Source organism: Notechis scutatus, chromosome Z (assembly GCF_049901735.1).
Source record: "Notechis scutatus isolate UNSWTSFEM ecotype Mainland chromosome Z, rNotScu1.2, whole genome shotgun sequence".
Taxonomy (NCBI): domain Eukaryota; kingdom Metazoa; phylum Chordata; class Lepidosauria; order Squamata; family Elapidae; genus Notechis; species Notechis scutatus.
This window is the reverse complement of record NC_142025.1, coordinates 38,118,813-38,140,202: the sequence shown is the minus strand read 5'-3', so window position 1 is coordinate 38,140,202 and position 21,390 is coordinate 38,118,813. Positions and strand designations below refer to the sequence as shown.

The 21,390-nt window shown below is 35.9% G+C and overlaps 1 protein-coding gene across 1 annotated transcript in view; it reads right to left on the bottom strand.

Moving 5' to 3' along the window:
• Positions 1-13,712: 13,712 nt before the first annotated feature.
• Positions 13,713-21,390, bottom strand: part of AGMO (alkylglycerol monooxygenase) — a 139,198-nt gene continuing 131,520 nt past the window's right edge. The window contains exon 12 of the mRNA XM_087947305.1: positions 13,713-14,039. Within this exon, the coding sequence (XP_087803431.1) occupies positions 13,959-14,039 (81 nt within the window). The 3' untranslated portion in view covers positions 13,713-13,958. The remainder of the gene's footprint in view (positions 14,040-21,390) is intronic.

Sequence of the window (21,390 nt, the reverse complement as noted above, 5' to 3'; positions counted from 1 at the left end):
GTAAAGCACTGTGAAGCGGTATATAAGTCTAAGTGCTATTGCTATTGTGTGTTTAACAGAAATTAACAGAATAACAGAATTGGAAGAGACTTTGGGCGTGTTTTAGTTCAATCCTGTGCTCAGGCAAGAAACATACCATTTCAGATCAATGGTTGTCCAATCTCTAAAAACATCCAGTATTGGAGCAGCCATAAGGCAACTCAGTCACTGATTAATTGTTCTCCTTAGTTCTTTGTTGCTTCTCTTCTTGTTAATTTCCATTCATTTCTTCCTTCAGATGTTTTGGAGAATAGGTTGACCCTTTCTTCTTTGTTACAACTACTTAGATATTGGAACATTGCTATCATGTCATTCCTAGCCTTCTTTTCATTATACTGGACAAATGCAATTCTTACCACTGTTCTTCATTTTTTTAGCCTGCAGTTCCCTGATCATCTTTGTTACTCTTTTCTGGATTCTTTTTAGAGCCTCGATATCTTTTTCATAATGACCAAAACTGACTGCAATATTCCAAGTGCAATCTTTTCTAAGGCAACATAAAACGATACTAACACTTCACATGATCTTGATTTTATCCCTTTATTAATACAGCCTGGGATGGTATTGGTGGTTACTTGCTTGTTTGCTTACTTACTATTTGTTTTGATTAATTTAAATCCTTTCATTAATACTTTTTATGTTTATGATTTTTGATTAAAACAATGAATTATCTGACAACTTTCTAAAAAAAAATTAATTTAATGCTCCCTACACATTCCAAGTACCAGTGCTGTACAAGTTATATTTCCATGGATTTATCCATCCAAAATTAAAGCAAGAATTAAGGTTACTTAACTGAGGGAAGGATAAATTCAAGCAAACAACAACAACAACACCATTGTGAACTATTCTAGTCAATTCAGAATAATGTATTGAGAAGATTTACAATGAGACCTAACAGTAAAAATTTAATAGAATTTTTAATAGAATTATCCAATTTATTTGGATAAGCATTAGAGCAGGTCCTTGAAAGTTTTGAACCATCTGTGGGTATAACAGTGTTACAATATGTTGATGGTTTGTTGGTTTCAGGTGAGAAGAAAAAAGATGTTGAAAAAGGCACAAATGAGTTGTTGAATTTTTTGGCGCAACAGAGCCTGAGAGTTTCAAGAAAGAAATTGCAATATGTGGAACCTGAGGTCAAATACTTGGGACATTTGATTAGTCATGGAAGTAAGAAGATCAATTCAGAAAGGATTGAGGGGATAGTTAGACAACCCCTATCGAAGAATAAGAAAGCGGTTTGGAAATTGTTAGAGTTATTAGGATATTGTTGTTTATGGATAGATTGTTATACGGAAAAAGTTAAGTTTCGTGTTTGATAAACTATTGGATGATGAACCTTGGGAACTTGTCTGGAGTGACGATGATGTCAATAGAATAGAGATGCTTAAGAAAGCATTGATACAAGCTCTTGTGTTGAGTTTGCTAGATTTTAAAAAACCTTTCCATTTGTTTGTGGCAGTGGAAGATGGTAAAGGTGTTCTAGACCAAGTGTGGGCTGGGAAGAAGAAACATGTAGCATTTTTGTAAAAACTAATGGATCCAGTAGTGCGTGGTTGGCCTTTGTGTATTAAGGCAGTAGCAGCTATGGTTATATTAGTGGAAGAAAGTAGAAAATTGACTTTTGGAAGTGCTTCAGTAGTAAGCAGTCCACATCAAGTGAGGGAAATTTTAATGCAGAAGGTGCATAAATGGCTTACACATGCTAGACTTCTTAAATATGAAGCAATTTTATCATCTCATGAAGATTTGGTTCTCTCAACTGACAGGAATTTGAATCCAGCTGAATTTCTTTCAGGAGAGAGACAGGAATGGGATAATATTGAACATGACTGCATTGAAGTTACAGATTAAAAAAATAAAATAAGAGAGGACTTGGAAGATAGCCCCATTGAGGTGGAGTTAATTGGTTTATTGATGGGTCTTCTCAAGTGGAGAATAGAAAAAGAATGAAAAAGGAGGCCTTCCGGTTTGAGCTTCTTCGGCAACAGACCGAAACCGCAACTCTGCACGGTTTCGATCCGTGTTTGCCACTGGAGTGCCCCGAGCCGGCTGGTTTCGGGGTTAAGCCACCCCGTAGAGGTGGTGAAGAGGGGGGAGAGGAGAGCCGCATCTCTCCTCCTCAGCTGGCCATTACTCCTTTCCTGAAGGCTGTTGCAGCGGTAGTCAAAGAAGAACTCGACCGGGAAAGAATGTGCAGGAGGAAGATAGGAAGAGAAAGTTTTGGTTGACCGGGTCAAACAGCAAAAGCAACAAATAAGGTACCCTGGAATTTAAACTATTAAAAAAAAACTGTTCCCAAAGAAGATTTTTAAGCAGCGAAGAAGAGAGAAAAGAAAAAGGATTTGGGTTTTTTTCTCTCCTCTTCCTTTCCCTATACTGACAGCTAAGAGACTTAAGCAAGAAATTGAAAAAAAAATCCACTTTGACATCAATAGGCATTTAAGCTGAAAATAAAATGTCAAAGGGATATAAAGATTGCTGGATACTCAAAAGCTTTTGAAAGCAGGAAAGCAGAGAAAAAGAACAAAAGGGCAGGATCTGGAAGGGAGGAGACTGCCTGGAATTAAAAAGAACTCACAGTAAAATCTCAACAAGACTTCTAAAAGATACATTTTAACTGAAACATGGCAACAAAATAGTAAAACCCCAGAAAGGGAAAATGAAAAAAGAAGTAAGAAGAAACAGCTCGGGAGTATTTGGATTACTTGGTGACTTCTGGATTTTTGGTTACTGCATTTGAATGACTAAAATCAATCGGGTGGTTGTTTAAAAGTGTTTAAAATGGCACCACTTTTAGAAGAACTGAAAATGGAATTTAAAAAGTACAAAGAAGATGCACAAGAAGGGAGAGGTTCTTTTGACTTCGTATTTCAATTCTTAGAAATGGAGATTTGGAACTATGAGAAACAACAAGAAACGCCTGCAGAACAAGAAGATTGGGACAAAGAAGAAGCCATCTTTAATGAACAAGTAATGTTATGTGGGGGGGGAGGAAAGGGGGAAAGAGAATGAAAAGTTTAACATTTGGAAAAACAACCCAAAAAGAGAATAGCTTGAAAAATAAGTATAAAATTAGAAAGCAACAGAAGAGGGAAATGCAGAAGAGAGAATTAGAAGTAGAGAGACAAGGGGGTAAAAAGGGGAGGGAGAAGAAGAGAGGGAAGAAAGAAAGGAAAAGAAGTTATAAAGGACAGAAACAAGATATAGAGAAACAGGGCCTATTTAGAGATAATGGGTGAAAATCTAATTGAAAAAGGGATTCTGCAAAGGTACATAAGATAGTATTGTTATATTAGAAATAGAAATAATTTCAGAAAATATGAAACAATGTATGATCAAAATGATGGATAAAATAGTTATCGTAATTTAGTGGAATGTTTGTTAATAAATAAATGTAATAAAATGAATATTCAATGATTTATAAAACATAAGTGAAGAGAAATAGGGGAAAATTAATTATGGAAAGATTATACATGTCCCCAAGGAAGCATGATATTTAATTGAAAAGAAATGTTAAAGATGTTAAGACTTTAATGAATATTAATGATAGAACTGAAATTGGAATGGAATGAGGGTTTTAATTACATATATTTATAATCCTTTTTTTAAAGAATATAGTGTGTATTTTAAGAATGTACCAAGCAGAATTTGATTGGAAGTTATGTATTATGTATTATATTGAATGTTATAACCCTAAGGTATACACTGAAGTTTAAATAAGAGTTGAATGGATAAAATTAAAAGATATAAAGGTGTCATACTCCAGTTAGTAACTATAGGAGAAAATTTGTTTAATGAGAAAAGATAATATGAAATTGAAACAGGACAGACAATAGTATAAACATAATGATTTGAATTGAGATGAGATAATCAAAATAAAGTTGAGAAAATTAAAAGAGGGGGAAAACTATATAGAAAATGCAAAATAGTAATAAAATATGGAATAGAACACAAAAATGAGCATGAAATTGAGTTTGTGTCTGTATGAAGAAGTGTAACCCGGGACCATGCTATTTTCAAAAAAGATGTTTTACTTGTATTTTGTGTGTGTGAAATCCCAAATAAAACTTTTAAAAAAAAGAATGATTAAGAATGCAGTGATAAATGGAGACATGTCTGAAACTTTGGAAACAGGCAAGCTTCTTGTTGAATGTTCGGCTCAGACATGTGAGGTTTTTGCTTTATTACAAGCTTTGCAACTTCTAACAAATGAAGTGAGTAATATATATACAGATTCTAAGTATACTTATGGGATTTTATAAACCTTTGGGAAAATTTGGATGGAAAGGGGACTCATAACAAGTAAAGGAAAAGAAATAAAACAGGTAGATCTTATACAAGCAGCGCTGAAAGTGGCTGAAGGGTTGGCTATAATACATGTGGAAGCCCATAAAAAGGGGGATTCAAAAGAGATTTTAGGAAATAAATTAGCAGATGAGATTGCAAAGGAAGCTGCACAAATGGGAGAAGAAATACAATGGTTTTGGTTCCTATTTTGGAATGGGATATAAAACTTGCTTTCACTGAAGAAGAAGAAGAAAAACAAATGAAATTAGAAGGTGCAGAAAATATAGATGGCAAATGGATAACAGAACAAGGATTGCAAATAGTAAATAAACCTATTATGAGAAACTTAATAGAAAAAGTGCATGAAGACTTTTCACATGGGGAACACAAGCAATTGTGGACTTTGTTAAAAGGAAATATATTTGTAGAGGTATATATACACATACACATACACATACACACACACACACACACACACACACACATATATGGCATTCAGCTTTGTTCGGGTATTTTCCCACGTCATTTTTAAGTCTAACTCACAGACGAACACTATACAAAAGCCTGATGATGGCAGATGAGATTCTGCTGAAACGTTGCTACAACTTTAAAAGCACCACTACTATGACGTGGGAAAATACCCAAACAAAGCTGAATGCCATACATGTAAGTACCCGCGAAAACTTAAGAAAACAAATATTTATATATATATATATATATACATACATATATATACACACACACAATAGCTATGCAAGTAGGCAGGAAATGCATACGTTGTGTAAGAATAAGTAAGAAAATAATGTATAAACAACTGAAAGGAGGAAGAGATTTGGCTATTTGGCCATTCCAGAGAATATAAGTTGATTATACTGAAATGCCAGCAGTGGAAACTTTGAAATATCTGTTGGTGATAGTTGATTATTTGACTAGAAGATGGGTGGAAGCTTTTCTGTGTGCGAAAGCAAATGCTCAGATGACTGTAAAATTAATATTGGAACAGATTATATCTAGATATGGGTTGGTTGAATCCATTGATAGTTTCACTTCTCATGTGATGAATCTAGTAATTAAAGAATTGGGAATTGATTGGCAATACCATGTTCCTTATCACACTAGCTTGGCTGGTGAGGTGGAGAAAAAAACCCAAACATTGAAAAGTACATTAAAGAAATTAATGTTAGAGCTTCAGTTACCATAAACAAAATGTTTGCCTTTAGCTCTGTTTGAGAATTTGTACTTGTCCAAGAAAAGATATTGGAATTTCACTGTATGAAATGATGTTTGGAATGCCTTATATTGGAAGTGTGGGACTGCCTAGAATAGAACTTAAAGATATTTTTCTGAGAAAATATATACAAGGACTGCCCAATGTTTTTCTCTTTTAAGGTCCAAAGGACTTTTGGCACAAACACTGCCTCTTGATTTCCATGTGCATGACTTTAAAAGTGGTGTCTGGGTCCTGATAAAGCAGTGGTAAGCATTGGGAAATGCCATTCCAGGTGCTGTTGACTACTGAGTCAGCTGGGACATTGGGAAGAAGAGTTACTTATTTGATTGAGTGTAATAAAGTTGTTTCTTGTGTTGTTGATTATATTGAGATATGAAGACTGGTGAGGGCAAGTGGTGTATCCCCTGAGTGCGGAAGAAGATAAAGAAGTGGATGTAAATCCTCAATTACCGGTTGTAAGTTTTGAAGTATAAACTACAGGCATTTAAGGTGGGTGGGGGCCTAATCCATTTAAAAATATGAAGATGATATTCATAGTGGTTATTGCCTTGTGTGGGGTAGGAATGGAGGCTTTTGATGTATTGTCTGGTTTTTCAATGACATGGCAGCAGCTGTGTTTCCAAACCGAACCCGACAATGAATATTATCAAGTGCAAACACCACTGACACTCATTGAACCTACAGCTGAGGCTGGAATCTCTATTAGTTCTGCCTTAGGTGATGGTTTGTTTTTGGAAAAATATCCAATGTGTAACCACACATATGACATTGTTACTAGTCATAAAGAATTGTCTAAGAAGATGGAACAACTATATAATCATTGTGTTGAGCTATATGGTAATTATTCACCTTCCTATATGAGATTTAGAACTTTGGAGGAAGGATTGTTGTTTATGTCATATATTTAATTAAGAAGTACTTCGAGGAAGCTTTTGTGTAGCAACATAGTTCTTACAAAGCTTCCATGTACCTGGAAAGGTAGATGTACAGTTGGATATCTTAAAGCTCCTAGAACTTTAAGTAGGAGTGCAAGACATGTTAAAGAAGAACCAATAGAGAAGAATGAGAATGTTTTTCTGGAACTAATGAGAGTGGATTTGAATAGTTCTTTTTGTGTAAGAGGGGAGACTATGGTTTCAGATATTATGTCCACTTGTTTTATAGGAGTTCAGGTGCCAGAAAAGTTTTTGTTAGCGGAGTCCAGAATTATTATACACCCTAATGCTTATACTTTGTATAATTTGTCAAAGGTGATTACTTTATTTGGCTCTCCTGTGAAGCCAATTAAATGGACAAATCATAAAAAGCTGGTTATTGAGGTTAAAACAATCTTTCCAGCTTATGATTGTGTGAAATATAAACATCCAGAGAAGAAGCAAGAACAAACAATTTATAATTACTTGCCTACTGAGGATGATTTTCATTGTATGGAAGTTGAAGAAATAGATAGAATGGCACAGTTGTTGTTTTTACCTAGAGGATGGTTTATGTTTTGTGGAGCTTATGCTTATGCATTCATACCTGCTAATGCGGTTGGAGGTCCTTGTACGATTGGACATCTTACTACCATTATGGCGGTAGCACATGCTAAGAATGTTAATAAGCAAACAAAGCTATATTATGAAGTGATGGACTCCAGTCTTTATCATGATCCTAGGTTTTTTTAAGAGCCTATATTAGATGATACAATAGAAAGAGATGGAGATATACATGGGCATGTACATGAGCATGAGGATGTATCTAAACACAAGGAACCCCACATTATTTATACTTTCCCGTCAGTACACAGGTCTATAGTTCAGTGGGGTGCATCTGAACATTTTGATAAACATGAAAAGGTCTATAGAGGAAAAAGACTTACACTCAGTGATGCTATTCTGAAGACTATAATGATGAGGTGGTAGTGTGGTCTAAGGTAGAAGCAGAATTCTTAGGAATATTTTCTTGGGCAGCTACATATTATGATAATCTGCAATTGGGACATTTAGCTTGTGCCCTGGCAAGAAGTATTAATGAAACTTCATCTGCCATTGCTGCTATTGCTGATTAGATGGGTGAAATAAGGAAGTCTGTGTTACAGAATCGAGTAGCTATTGATTATATCCTGTTACGAATGGGACATAGATGCGAGGAATTTGATGGACTTTGCTGATGTAATATTTCCAATTGAGCTCAATTTATCGAATCTAAGCTGAAGCTGAAGGTGCATAATATAACTACATATTTAACATATATTATAGATAGCAATGCATTCAAGAGAATACGGAATGGATTGACTTCCTGGTTGCCAGATATTACTTGGTTGAAGGATGTATTCCTTGGTATTGTTGTAATTAATAGGATTTATTTCTTGTATTTGTATCCAATGTATGCCTGCATATAAGTTTTTTATTCGCTGTTGTAAGCTGAAGAAAAAGGATATGGAAGGAAAGTGCTTAAGCCAGCAAGAAGTTAGGCTTATGTTAAGGGAGATAAATGACCATTCCCAGGTGTAAAATGGTATCAAATGAGAGGGTTAATTGTTATATTTGAAAATTATATACTATGAGTTACATCTGAGAAAATGAAGAATATGTTTATCTGATATTTGAACTATGCAATGAGTACTGGACAGTTATATAATTATATCTAATAAACATATTATGTTTTGTAACTTGTTATGTAAATGTCAGGTTCCTGGCTAGAACATGGGCTTGTAATTTTTGGCTTACAGATATGTGTGGGAGATATTAGTTATCCTGACCCAGGGGAACTGGTTAATGATCCATTGTGTTACAAAAATGCTAAGATGGACATAACAGGAAGACAAGGCCATGACAATGTAGTTTCCCAGAGATGGTGGTTTGGGAGGAGCTATAATGGAAAACTACCTAAGAAAGCCCCTAAAATCACTGAATGAGCATAACTGTTGTGGTTTGCTGGCAGCATGTGCAGATGGCTGAGGTGTCGGAGAGTGAGGACTCCGATGAGGGGCCTGCGTGTGATGAAGGGATGGGGCCAGGACCATCAGGGAGTGGAATGCTGCCTTTGGAAATTGTGGAGGCTGGCAGCAGTGTTGAAGAGGTCTCCAAGGAGCCTGTGCCTATTGTGCGTGCTTGCAGGGCTGCTCAAAGGAAAGAGCAACTGCAGCAGCATGGGCAACTTGGGAGTAAGGCTGCAAGGTAATGTCCCTTCCCTTAAGAGATAAAAGCCAGCTGAAAAACAGGAGTTCTTTGCAGGAAGCAAAGAAGCACTCAAGCCTGGTGGACGTTTGGAATATCTTGTTTGATGTCTGGTGACTCTTTGTGTTTGAAATATTTCTTAGTAACTTTATCTAGAAGTCTTGGCAGCTTTGCACAAGCTTGGCAAAGCTTGTTCTTATCAGAGACAATTAGTTTGAAACAGCCTTTTAACCGTGAAGGAATTGAATTCATAAAGAATCATTGAAAGGTGGTGAAAGGATCTGGAAAGGTTAGTGAAGAGGGAGGTGGTGGTGGGTGGTTGGGGTGAGGGTTTGGCCTCACTGGCCTGGTTGAAGGGCCCTCAGATAAAGCAGGGTGGGGCAGGGAGGATGGGGCAGCTCTGACCTCCTGCCTTGCTTCATTCTCCACCCCCCCATTGCATCACTTCATTCTTCACCACTTCTTCTTGCTCCCCGCCATAATCTAGCAGGAGGCTGAGCAATGCACTGGTGTGACCGCCAAAAGCAAGGCAGTGGAGGTGGAGTATAAAGCAAGACAGGGGGAGTGCAGAACTGCCGGTTTATCTGAGCGCCCACCAGACAGGCACTGAAGCACTTCAGCTACTACTGCACGGAGAGAGAGAGAGTGAGAGAGAAAGGAGGGGCTCTCCAAATTCTTTCTGTGTGTATGCGTGTGTAAGAGATAATTATCTTCTGCCAGCAGTGGTGTGGGCAGCAGGAACCACCTGAGCAGCGACGTGGTGGGGGTGGAGTACAAAGCAAGGCAGGGGAGCCGCCCCAATCCATGCCCCACACTGGCTTATCTGAGCACCCTGCCAGACAGGCACTGAAATTCTGCAACTGCCGCCACAGTGAGAGGGGGAGGGAGGGACTGGAGGTGGCTCTCCAAACTCTCTCTCTCTCTCTCTCTCTCTCTCTCTCTCTGTGTGTGTGTGTGTGTGTGTGAGAGAGAGAGAGAGAGAGACTGTGTGCAATCCCAGCTTTAGTTGGGACATTTAAGCTGCTGGCCACCCAATGATTCCCCACTCCCCAACAAGGCAGTCAGCACTGACTGACTTGCTCTTTCCTGGCCAGCTGGCACAAAGTCTTGTTCTTCTTTTTTTCCTCCTCCTCCTCTCCACCCAAGCAGCAGCAGGCTCCGTAGGACAGGGTCTCATTCCTGTCCTGGTGCAGCAAACTCTGACGGGCTGCACGCAGATGTGAAGGGCCTGGTCCTGCAGTGCTTCCTCGCTCAACTGAAGGCTTTGTTCAGCCTTTAAACAGTAAGGCTGACCCATGTAAGTGAGCAGCACACTAGGACCATGGATGGTGTTGGTTCCTGCACCCAGCAGATTCCAATTCCATGGCCAGCCTTACTGTTTGAAGGTTCCTGCTGCTCACACCGCTGCCAGCAGCTTGGCTGAAGATCACTTTCTCTCTTACACACAGACACAGACACAGACACAGACACAGACACACACACACACACGCACACAGACACACACACACACACACACACACAGAGAGAGAGAGAGAGAGAGAGAGAGAGAGAGAGAGAGAGAGAGAGAGGTTTCATTGGATTGCTCTCTCTGTCTCTCCTCATTTGCATGCATCACCCAGAGTAGCTGCTCCTCCACCCGGGTGCACTGGCCTGCCATGAACTGGAGGAGCTGCTCTGGGATGACCAAAGGGCCAGTCATGTGGCTCCTTCAGCTCTGGATTATGGGACTGACTTTCCCACCAATGTCAGCAAGCCACTGCAGGGTGGATTTCCCGTCCATGCCATTGGTTTTAGCTTCCAGTTCCAGCTCGTGTGGCTCTACGCAAGGTAAGGTTTGCACTTGGCCAAAGGGTGGGGGGCAGTGTGTGGGTGAGCCACATGGGCAGGGCAGCCTTGTGTTCCCACACAGCCTGGATTAATTGCTTTGGGGGAGACATTTCTCTGCAGACCACCAGTGGTCCCCGGCCCATTGGTTGGCAACCACTGTCTTACTGGGTTGGGGAGACCTTGAGGGACTGTTCTATTCCTATGGCCTTCCCCACCCTGAAAAACCTCATGTACACGTTGGTGTTCTTCAATTGTGAGCTCTTAGGAAATTATCCCCTCCTTGTGTATTGCAAGTAGCTATTTGGATATATTACTTTATTGTTTTTATCTTGCCAGTTACATGGAATGTGTTTGCACAACGTTGGCTCTGTCAGCTAAGAAACAGTGTATGGTAGTACCTACTAGAGTTGGACACAACTGGACAGGAAAACCTTTACCTTTATTATCACTTTCAGAGAGCTAATCCAAAGGACTAATGCTTTGTTTAGTTTCTTGGCTTCCAAATTAATTCATGATATGTATAAACCTAGATGGGATGCTGAGAAGGCGTGATGAAATGCAACTGACCAGATCAATAAAACTTGGTGTTCCTATTAATGACAAATGTTGCTATCTATTTCATTCAGGTTTGCTATAGAAAAATGATTTTGCATTTATGATATCATGCTGAATAGGAACAGCAAAAACACATTAACATCAATGGTGAAATCAATTGTACAATATGGTAGTATTATCAAACCAAATTAAATCAAATAAATCAGATTCAGGTATATTTGTATAAAGTTAGTTCCTGTTATTTATTATGCTATTATTTATACTTTTCAATTACTGTTATAATCTGCTACAGGCATTACAGCCCAGCTGAATTAGGAATTTATATAACATTCAAATATACATCAGTAAAAAAACATAAACATGACATAAATATGTAATGTGGCAAAACAATAGGGGAGATTGAAATTTCAAACAGATCTCAAGGATCTGAATAAATAATAGTTGGGCATAATGGCAAAAAGATGCAAGTATAAGCTTAGCCATGTCTTTTAAGATATAGTGTTGTACAAGCCATTATCCAAAGGGCCATCTACATGATCCATCTAACAAATACAATCTTCCTCTCTTTAGTTATATAGTCCTATATATGATCTCCTTGATCACTTCTAGTGATCATTCTCAGTCATCAAGAATGAATTCTTTTAAAGATTTTATGCTAAATGTTCACCCCCTTGGGTTATTTGTAAAAATAGTAAATATAGGATATAAGATAGATATAGATGATAGATAGATAGATAGATAGATAGATAGATAGATAGATAGATAGATAGATAGATAGATAGATAGATAGATAGATAGATGGATGGATGGATGGATGGATGGATGGATGGATGGATGGATGGATAGATAGATAGATAGATAGATAGATAGATAGATAGATAGATAGATAGATAGATAGATAGATAGATAGATAGATAGATAGATAGATAGAACAGAACATCATTTAGGTTCACTTTTAGACAATAACATGCTTCTGGATGGGCTGAAATTTTCATTGTTATATACTAAGAGGCAGATTTATAGTAGGGTACAGATTTAGCCTGCAGTTTACAACTGATAACCAAAAGCAAAAATCCATCAAAATTGAAAAGGGGAAACACAGCTGAGAAAGAAGACAATCTGAAGATCAGAGATTGGATACACCAAAAGCAACCACAGAGTTTCAAGGAAAAAATCAGACACAGTTAATAACTCATGGTGACAGCAGAAGTTCAGAGCAGTATGTGAAACTGAGGATCAAAAGCTTGAACAGCAGGAAGCAGGAAAAGAAGTATAATAGCTTATACAACTAGAATATCCATGGCAGGATCTTAGGCATAAATGAATCTTCCAACATCTCCTTTGGCACAAAATATGTTACCTGCCTGTTTATAAATTTTCAAAAGATACTTAAAAGAAGAACCAGTAACATGTTGCAAAGTGCCAAGTTCCAGCACCACCTCCATTTGCAAAACTGACTCTAAAACCTGTACCTGAAACTTCTTTAGATACCCAAGGCTCTGTCTGTGAAGTTGTGTATCTAAAAGCCTCATCTGGTGCAAAACAAACAAATAAACAATTCTGCCAAAGGAGATGATTTAGGTTCTGGAGATTCTAGTTGTGCAAAATCCAGAGTGTTTACCAATTCATGATATTAGAAACACTGTGAGTTGTTGGCTGGGCACACCTTACAGGTTTTTGCTGTTGTCTTTAAAATATGGAACAATTTGGGTTTTGATACAGGAGAAAGTACAGCAAATCCTTAACTAACAACCACAAATGAGCCCAAAATTTATGTTGCTAAGTAAAACATTGTTTAACTGAGCTCTGTCCCATTTTATGACCTTTCTTCCCACAACTGTTAGGTAAATCATTGCAGTTGTTCATTTAATAACATAGTGGTTAAATGAATCTGGCTTCCCCATTGATTTTACTTGTCAGGTCACAAAAGGGGATCATATGACTCTGGGATGCTGCAATCATCATAAATATGAACCAGTTGCCAAGTATCTGAATTTTGATCATGTGACAACAGAGATGCTGCAATGTTGTAAGTGCGAAAAATGGCCATAAGTCCTTTTTTCAGTAGCATTGTAACCTTGAATGGTCATTAAATGAACTGTTGTAAATAGAGGCTATCTGTAGTTATCACAATACAATGTGTAGCATTGTTCTATAAGAAATCCTTAGCACCGATTTCAACTTGAGACACATTGAATAGCCTTTGGTAGAGTTCTCAAACTGTAAATTAGAATCTCTTGGATTCTGTTCAGTCCCACTCTTTCTACTTTTAGGAAATACGTTAAGACTTCTATTTTTATCCAGATCTTTTCAGTCTTTTCATCAGTATTTGTTATGTTTTTAATCAAAATTTTAATGCTTAATTGCTTTGCATTCTTTCTGGAAAGAAAGGCAGAATACAATCCACTTGAGTGAATTATAGTCAAATTGAAAAATAAACAAACATCCCCAGGTTGAAGTTTACATTTGCAAATATGAAGTGTATTCATGATTAATTGAAAAATTCTGCTTAATATTCATCTTAAATCAGTGAAACTTCACCCCCCTATATGACAAGAGTCCTTTGATTTTATCAACATGTAAAGAAAACAAATGAGTTTACTGCCACCAATCATTATTTATTAATATAACTGTTAAAATTGCATATACATTTGCATACAAATGAAATTGATGCAGAAAATTCAAACATTTCCAAATAAACAAAAGTAAAGAAATTGAGACATGTTTATCTTAGATTTGGTTATAATGTTGTTGTTTCTATTGATGAATCTATTAAAGAAATCTCTATTGCAGTTCTGCACAAAAGATGAAAGTAATCCATCACAAAAAATAAAATGTTGATAGACTTCTTCTTAGTGTTGCTTTGCTGAGCTTGAAGTCAGTTGCTTTATTATCTGGATCCCCCAAAATGCAATGCAGAGGGAAAATAATACCTGTTGTATGAAATATAAACACAGAAAAAACATTTTTATTTACTTAAGAATTATGCAATATTATGAATACACGTATGTTGTCAAAGTACAACATTATTGTAATAATCTGCTAATAATTTTCAATAATGTAAGATATATTAAAGAAAGAGACAAGATGTATTAAATAAGAATACAAATCCCTCCAGTGGAATTTTATAGAAAGATCGTTAACCAATATTGATTTCCAATATTCCAGTCAGTTTTTATACTGGTGTGCTAATTTGTTTAGGGATGCATATTGTTGGTGGACAGAGCAGAAATTAGTGGTACCACAGCTAAAATTGGGCAGAATGGTTTCTTTTTTAATGTCTCTGCTCTGTTTTTTTTTTCTTTTCTCTTTCTTTGCAATGGACTGCTCTGGAAAGTAAATAGAGGACTGTGTTAACTTAGCTTGATGCATTCCACAGCTGCAAGTTGTCTCCCCATGCTGTGAAAATGATGTATTCAATGAACATGCCTCTGGGAACTGAATCTGTGGAGGCCATATGGTTTGGAAAGAGTCAAGAATCAGTAGAGGTATGCATCCATAATAGAAATCCAAGATGCTATTGGAAAGATGGGAGGACCATCTGAATATAAGGAAATGTGGTTGGCTTGGAATGATATAGACAGAGGATTTATGAAAAACTAGTTGCATTATCCAAGAAAGAATTAAGTACAGATCTAATTGTGGTCTTCTAAAGAGTTTAACAAGCAAAAAATGTCCCTGAAGGTGAGGGCTTGATTATGTTCTGGAATTCTATTGATTGGAAAATCCCATTCAGTTCCACCAGGATTTACATAGGCTAAATATCTTGAAACTTGTGCAGCAATTAAAGTCATACATTTAAATGTTGTCAAGAGTGCATAAATTCAGTTAACAGTAATTCAAATTTTCTAAACCTTCTGCCATATATATATATATATATATATATATATATATATATATATATATATATATATATATATATATATATATATATATATATGGCAGAAGGTTTAGAATATATATATATATATATATATATATATATATATATATATATATATATATATATATATATATATATATATATATATATATATATATATATATATATATATAGTGTTAAACTTAGTTCGGGTATTTTCCCACGTCATTGTAGAAGCCTGATGATGGCAGATGAGATTCTGCTGAAACGTTGCTTTAACTTTAAAAGAACTACAATGACGTGGGAAAATACCCGAACCAAGCCGAACACCATACATGTAAGTACCCCGAAAACTTAAGAAAACAAATATATATATATATATATATATATATATATATATATATATATATATATATATATATATGTTTTCTTAAGTTTTCGCGGTACTTACATGTATGGTGTTCAGCTTGGTTCGGGTATTTTCCCACGTCATTGTAGTTCTTTTAAAGTTGTAGCAACGTTTCAGCAGAATCTGAATACATACATCCATACATCCATACATACATCCATACATCCATACATCCATACATACATATATATATATATATATATATATATATATATGGTGAAAGAGCCAGTTAGTATTTTCCACGTCATTGTAGTTCTTTTAAAGTTGTAGCAACGTTTCAAGTCTGACTCACAGACGGACACAATACAGAAGCCTGATGATGGCAGATGAGATTCTGCTGAAACGTTGCTACAACTTTAAAAGAACTACAATGACGTGGGAAAATACCCTAACCAAGCCAACACCATACATGTAAGTACCAGCGAAAACTTAAGAAAACATATATATATATATATATATATATATATATATATATATATATATATATATATATATATATATATATATATATATATATATATATGTATCATTATATATATCATTCCCAAGGAAGGAAGGAAGGAAGAGAGGGAGGGTGGGAGGGACAGAGGAAGGAATGAGGGAAGAGAGGGAGGACGGGAGGGAGGGAGGGAAGGAGGAAGGAGAGATAACCCATTATTTGAATAATGATAACAACAACATAATAGTACACAAAAAAGTCTGCACAGTGGGCACAACAATATCTGCAGACAGCATAATAGAAGAGAAATAATTGGAGAAAATCATAAAATACAAAGATTTACAAATATACATAGAACAACTGTGGCAAAAGGAAGAAAAGATAGTACCAATAGTAATAGGCATCTTGGATCCAATCCTAAAACCACTGGAGTGCTACTTGAACCATCAGCATTGACAAAATCATTAATCAATTGCATACGGTAGTTTTACTTGGAATAACTTACATCCTGCAAGAGTACCTTTTAACACCATAAAACATCGATATCTTGGGAAGGACTTGATAGGTAAATAAAAATGCCAGTCTAAGCATCTGGATGATTGCGCAACAAAACATAATAATACAAGTAACATGTTTCACTACTTCAGTCCAATATTAATGTATTGGATAGCAAAATGTCCCCAAATAATACACATTTGTAGCATGAAATAAACAAATGGACCTTACTTTACACCATCATATTACAACTGCAAAAATCTTGATATCCCCAATAATATTTATTTATTTATTTATCAAAAAGTTACAAATGACAATATGCATTCTAATGCTTGCAGTTTAAACAATGTAGTTTACATTGTCAAAGAAAAAAAAATACCATGTCCATTTATCTCTGTAAACATTCTGTAATAAAAAATAACTTTGTGGCTAGTTTTGTCTCATATAACTGAAAGGTTCTGTTGATAAATTAATTAGTAATACTGCAGTTTGAAAAAAGAACTAAAATTAAAATATTAAGTATTGTGGTTCTCTACAAACAGAACATTTCAAGGTAATTTAGAGATAATTACTTTTGAGTAAATATGAACAGTTGTATGGAACATATTACCATTCAGTCTTAATTTTGAAATTTTGTTTGCTTTTGACATCTGCAATTTAGAAACAAATTAGATAGATGAACAGGGAAAAGTATTTTTCTATCAGATATGAAAATATTTTTTCTAATGTACCAAGTTCATATGAGAGAATTTTTCTTCTTCTTGGAATTGCAGAATAGTGTTAATTTTTGAAGGGAGAAGTAGGGCTTGCTGCCCAGCCCGCACGGCTCTGGCGTGGCCCTGGCGGGATGAGCGGAGGGCCCGGTGGGGAGGCGCTCACTGCCTTGGTGAGAGCTCTGCCGCCAGGAAGGAGGGCCCACCTGTCAGCTGCGCTGGGCGCCCCAGGTGAAGCTCTTCGCGCTCTGCCCTGCGCCAGGCAGGGATGGCAGCTGGGCGCTTCTCCCGAGGTGGGCTGATCCTGCGCTGCGGCCCCGGGAGATTCGCCTCCCCACGTGGGTTGGGCTGCCCTCTCGGGCAGGGGAGGCTTTGTTGTAGTGGGGTGTCCTTTTAAAATAATTCGCTTTACCTTCGAAGGCAAAGGGAAGGCGGCGCACAGGAGCGCCTGAAGCCAAGTGTCTCCTCAGGGCTCCGGTTGCAGGGAGGAGCCTTGACTGGCCGCGTGGCTGCGCCAAACACCGCGGCATTGCTCTAACGCCGCGGCAGCAAGGAAGAAGGCAAAGCAACGGTGGTGGAAGGTCTCCCAAACATCCAAGCTGTCGCCGCCCCCCCACCCGAGGATGCAAGGGGGGGGAATTAAGTCACCCCCGAAAAGACGGCCTAGCCGTTTTTTTCAGGGGTAAAAAAAAAAACAAGGCCCGGCCTTATATTGTGAGAAACACGGTATACATATACTGTATTTCTCTCATATTACACATATACATTCTCTCATGTGAACTTGGAATTTTTTTCATATATATATATATATACACACACACACACACACACACACACGCACATATACACACATATACACACTATGCGCGCATTCATTTTATTACTTTTTAGAACTTTTTAATTTCTTAAACAAATCTGTAACCCTGATAACTTTGGTTTAGATAGATAATAACTATAATTAACAAACGTTAAAATAATAATCCATTTTAATGTTAAAGAAAAAAACATTTACCCCTACTGATTAAAATTATATAAATCGTATCTAACACAAATGGAAAGTTTTACTTTGTTTTTAAATTATTGAATTTCACTGTGCATTTTCACTGTTTTCCAGCAATATTTTACTAGCAGTTCATAAGAAAATGCATTTTACTGATTTACTGAAAAATTAAGACAGTAATAAGTCTCAATATGTAAGTGTATACAATAATTATGTTGCTAATGATTTATTTGACTCCACCAACTACAGTGGTTTCTTCTCTTTCTCTGAATCAATTGGGTTTTTTTGGGATGTAAAACTATCCTAAAGCTCTAGATATATTTTCCTATATGAGCTGAGTTTGGAAAAAAATCTGTCTCTCACTTTTTCTTACCATCATCAATCTTCTCCCAGATACTATCAAACTTCTTATCTTACCTTTTGATAATGTAACTTTCTTATTAGATTGAAGAAATGCTATAAGCTTAATATATTTCAAGTTTAATGAAGCATTTTACAAAATACTACATGATAAGTTAATCAGCAAGCTGTTTAAGTGTTTAATTGTGTTAAATGTCACAACAATTAAGTAGGTACATAGATGATCCAAAAATCATGCTCAAGGAGTACATGTTAATGTTTCATCATCAGATACGCAAGGTGCCAAAAGGATCAGTCTGGGTCATTCACACAATATTATAATTTATCATGTGGATACAATATTAAAGAGATTGTTTATGTAATATTCAGATTATAAAAATTCTGATTCTTAATACCCTCAAAAGCACAACTAAAATTCAAAATGATAGAAACAATTAATAGATAGAAAAGAGGAATAGAAAGAAGAAAATTAAATTTAACAGAGAAAAATATACTTTTCAAATAATGGGAAATAATTGTCCCATGGTTTAGATCAGACCTCATCAAAGGTCTGTGTACAGTTGTGGACACATTTTTGGAATTGAAGAAATTGATGCAGGTTTGCTGAAAAGTAATGAAGATGACTAGCGGACTAAAAATTATGTTCAATGAAGATAACATAAAAAAAGATGACTGCACAGGAATATGATAAAACTTTCTAAATATCTGGAAGTTATTTTTTCATACAGCAGAAAATCAAAAATTGATTTTCTTTCCAAAATACCTTCATAGAATGGATATAAATTACAGATATATAGACATCAATCAAATATTAAGATGGAGAAATTTGTAACAGTAAAAATAATGTCCCATAGATTTGTGGAACTTTCTTTAATAGATGTATTCAGGTGGAAGCTAAACATTTATCTGGTTTCAAAAATGGTCCATTTCTGTGATTCTAAGCTAATATGAACAATGAGCATGGTGGGAATATTATGCATAACAAAGATAAATATGTTTTCAGGTTTCAGTACTTATATTGGTAACTTCAGCTTCAACCAAAACAATACAAGAGCACACAATAGATACAAACTCAAGACAAACTGTACCAAACTTGATTGCAGGAAATAAGACTTCAGCAACAGAGTAGTCAATGTCTGGAATACTCTACCTGACTCTGTGGTTTCTTCCCCAAACCCCAAAAACTTTAACCTTACACTGTCTACTATTGACTTCACCCCTTTCCTAAGAGGTCTGTAGGGGGTGTGCATAAGTGCACAATTGTTTCTACCGTCCCTGTCCTATTGTTTCTTTTTTTCTTATTCATATCCATTTCATGTGTTTATAATCAGGTTTATACTTATACCTGTTATCTAATAATAGTTCGACAAAATAAATAAATAAAAATAAATAAACTTAGTTCATTATTTTTGTGGATTTGTAGGATCTCATGTACAGGTATCTGAGCACAAGGCCAGAGCTATTGAGACATGAATCATGAGTGAAGATTGTTTCCCTTACATAAATTCATTTCAAATTGATATGAATTGTATGTTAGCTGGGCTTCTGTCTCTGTGCATACTAATATTTAGAGGCAGATCTTTTCATTGATGCATAACAGTGTTTCCTATGTTTACACAAAATGTCTGATGAGAACTATAATCTATTTTTATTGACTAAGTGTGCATAGTGTAACAGGCTGTGTCTTATTTTCCTACAAATGTTTACTTTCAGAACTGAATTTTACAATAGTTTTTTTTTAACTAGAATAGTAAGCAACCTTTTATAATGGAAAAGAAAAACAAAATTAGTTTAACTCTCTCACACAAGCTTCAAAACCCAGGAAAAGAAATATCAAATTTGGGCTGAACAACAAAGTTTATAGGGTGATTTTGGATTAATCATGTTCTTCATCCCAAAGTTATTTCAAATAGTTAATATAACATAAGAATGCACTGTGAATCTCATGTACTTATATATATAGCCACTAGATGGAAACAAATTTATTTATTTATTTGATTTATCAATCGCTTACATAATAATAGGTATAAGTATAAACATGAGTAAGAATACAGAAAATAGGTACGATTAAATGGGGACAATAGGACAGGGACGGGAGGCATGATGGTGCACTTATGCATGCCCCTTATTTATAATATTATTATGATATTACAAATAATATATTATTTATAGAATTCTTTGCTGCCAACTAGCTGTTGTCTGGAGTTTGGCAGCCTAGATATGGAAGCTCTACTATACATTCATTTGCTGGTATACAATTGTTGCATCAAAGATTCTAACCCAACACAATTAGGTGCCATTACATACATTCTGTCTTTTAATTATTCTTATCACATAATGCTATTAGAGAAAGTCATGAAAAAAGGCTAAAAATGTCACTTTTACAACAATGTTAGAGACAGCGATGCATTTATTCCATCCTATTAAACTACAATGAATATGGAAATTCATTCCAGAAAAAGAATTCCAGAAAAACCATATACCAAACCAATCAAATTGGTAATACATGAATATTTATATATTCAACACTCCCTACATGTCATGAATAATCTTTCATCAGATTCAAAGTTATGACTTTAACAAAGCCAACCAGTAAACATTGCTTGATGCAGAAACAAGGTCTGACAAATAATAAATAAAACTTTTTATCTGTAATTCCTATGCTCTTCTAGAAATTGTAGGCAAAGTGATGATTCAATGTACTTTTTAGCTGTTACATAACACTTGTATTCTTAAGGGGTAGGAAGGAGAAAAAAGAAAGGAAGTCAGCAACAACAGCCTTTCTCCTGCATAATTAATATTGCCCTGGAGTACTTGTAAGTTGTGTTGTAAAATGTTTTAGGACTATTTTATCAATACAAACATATTGTGTATGGTGGTATGAACATTTTCAAGCAAACTGAATTTATCTCAAGGTTAAGTATAATTCAGTTTGAAACCTCAGATCAGTAGCAAAATCACATGACTTTGTGAATTTTGCCACAGTAAATGTTCATTTATTTTTCT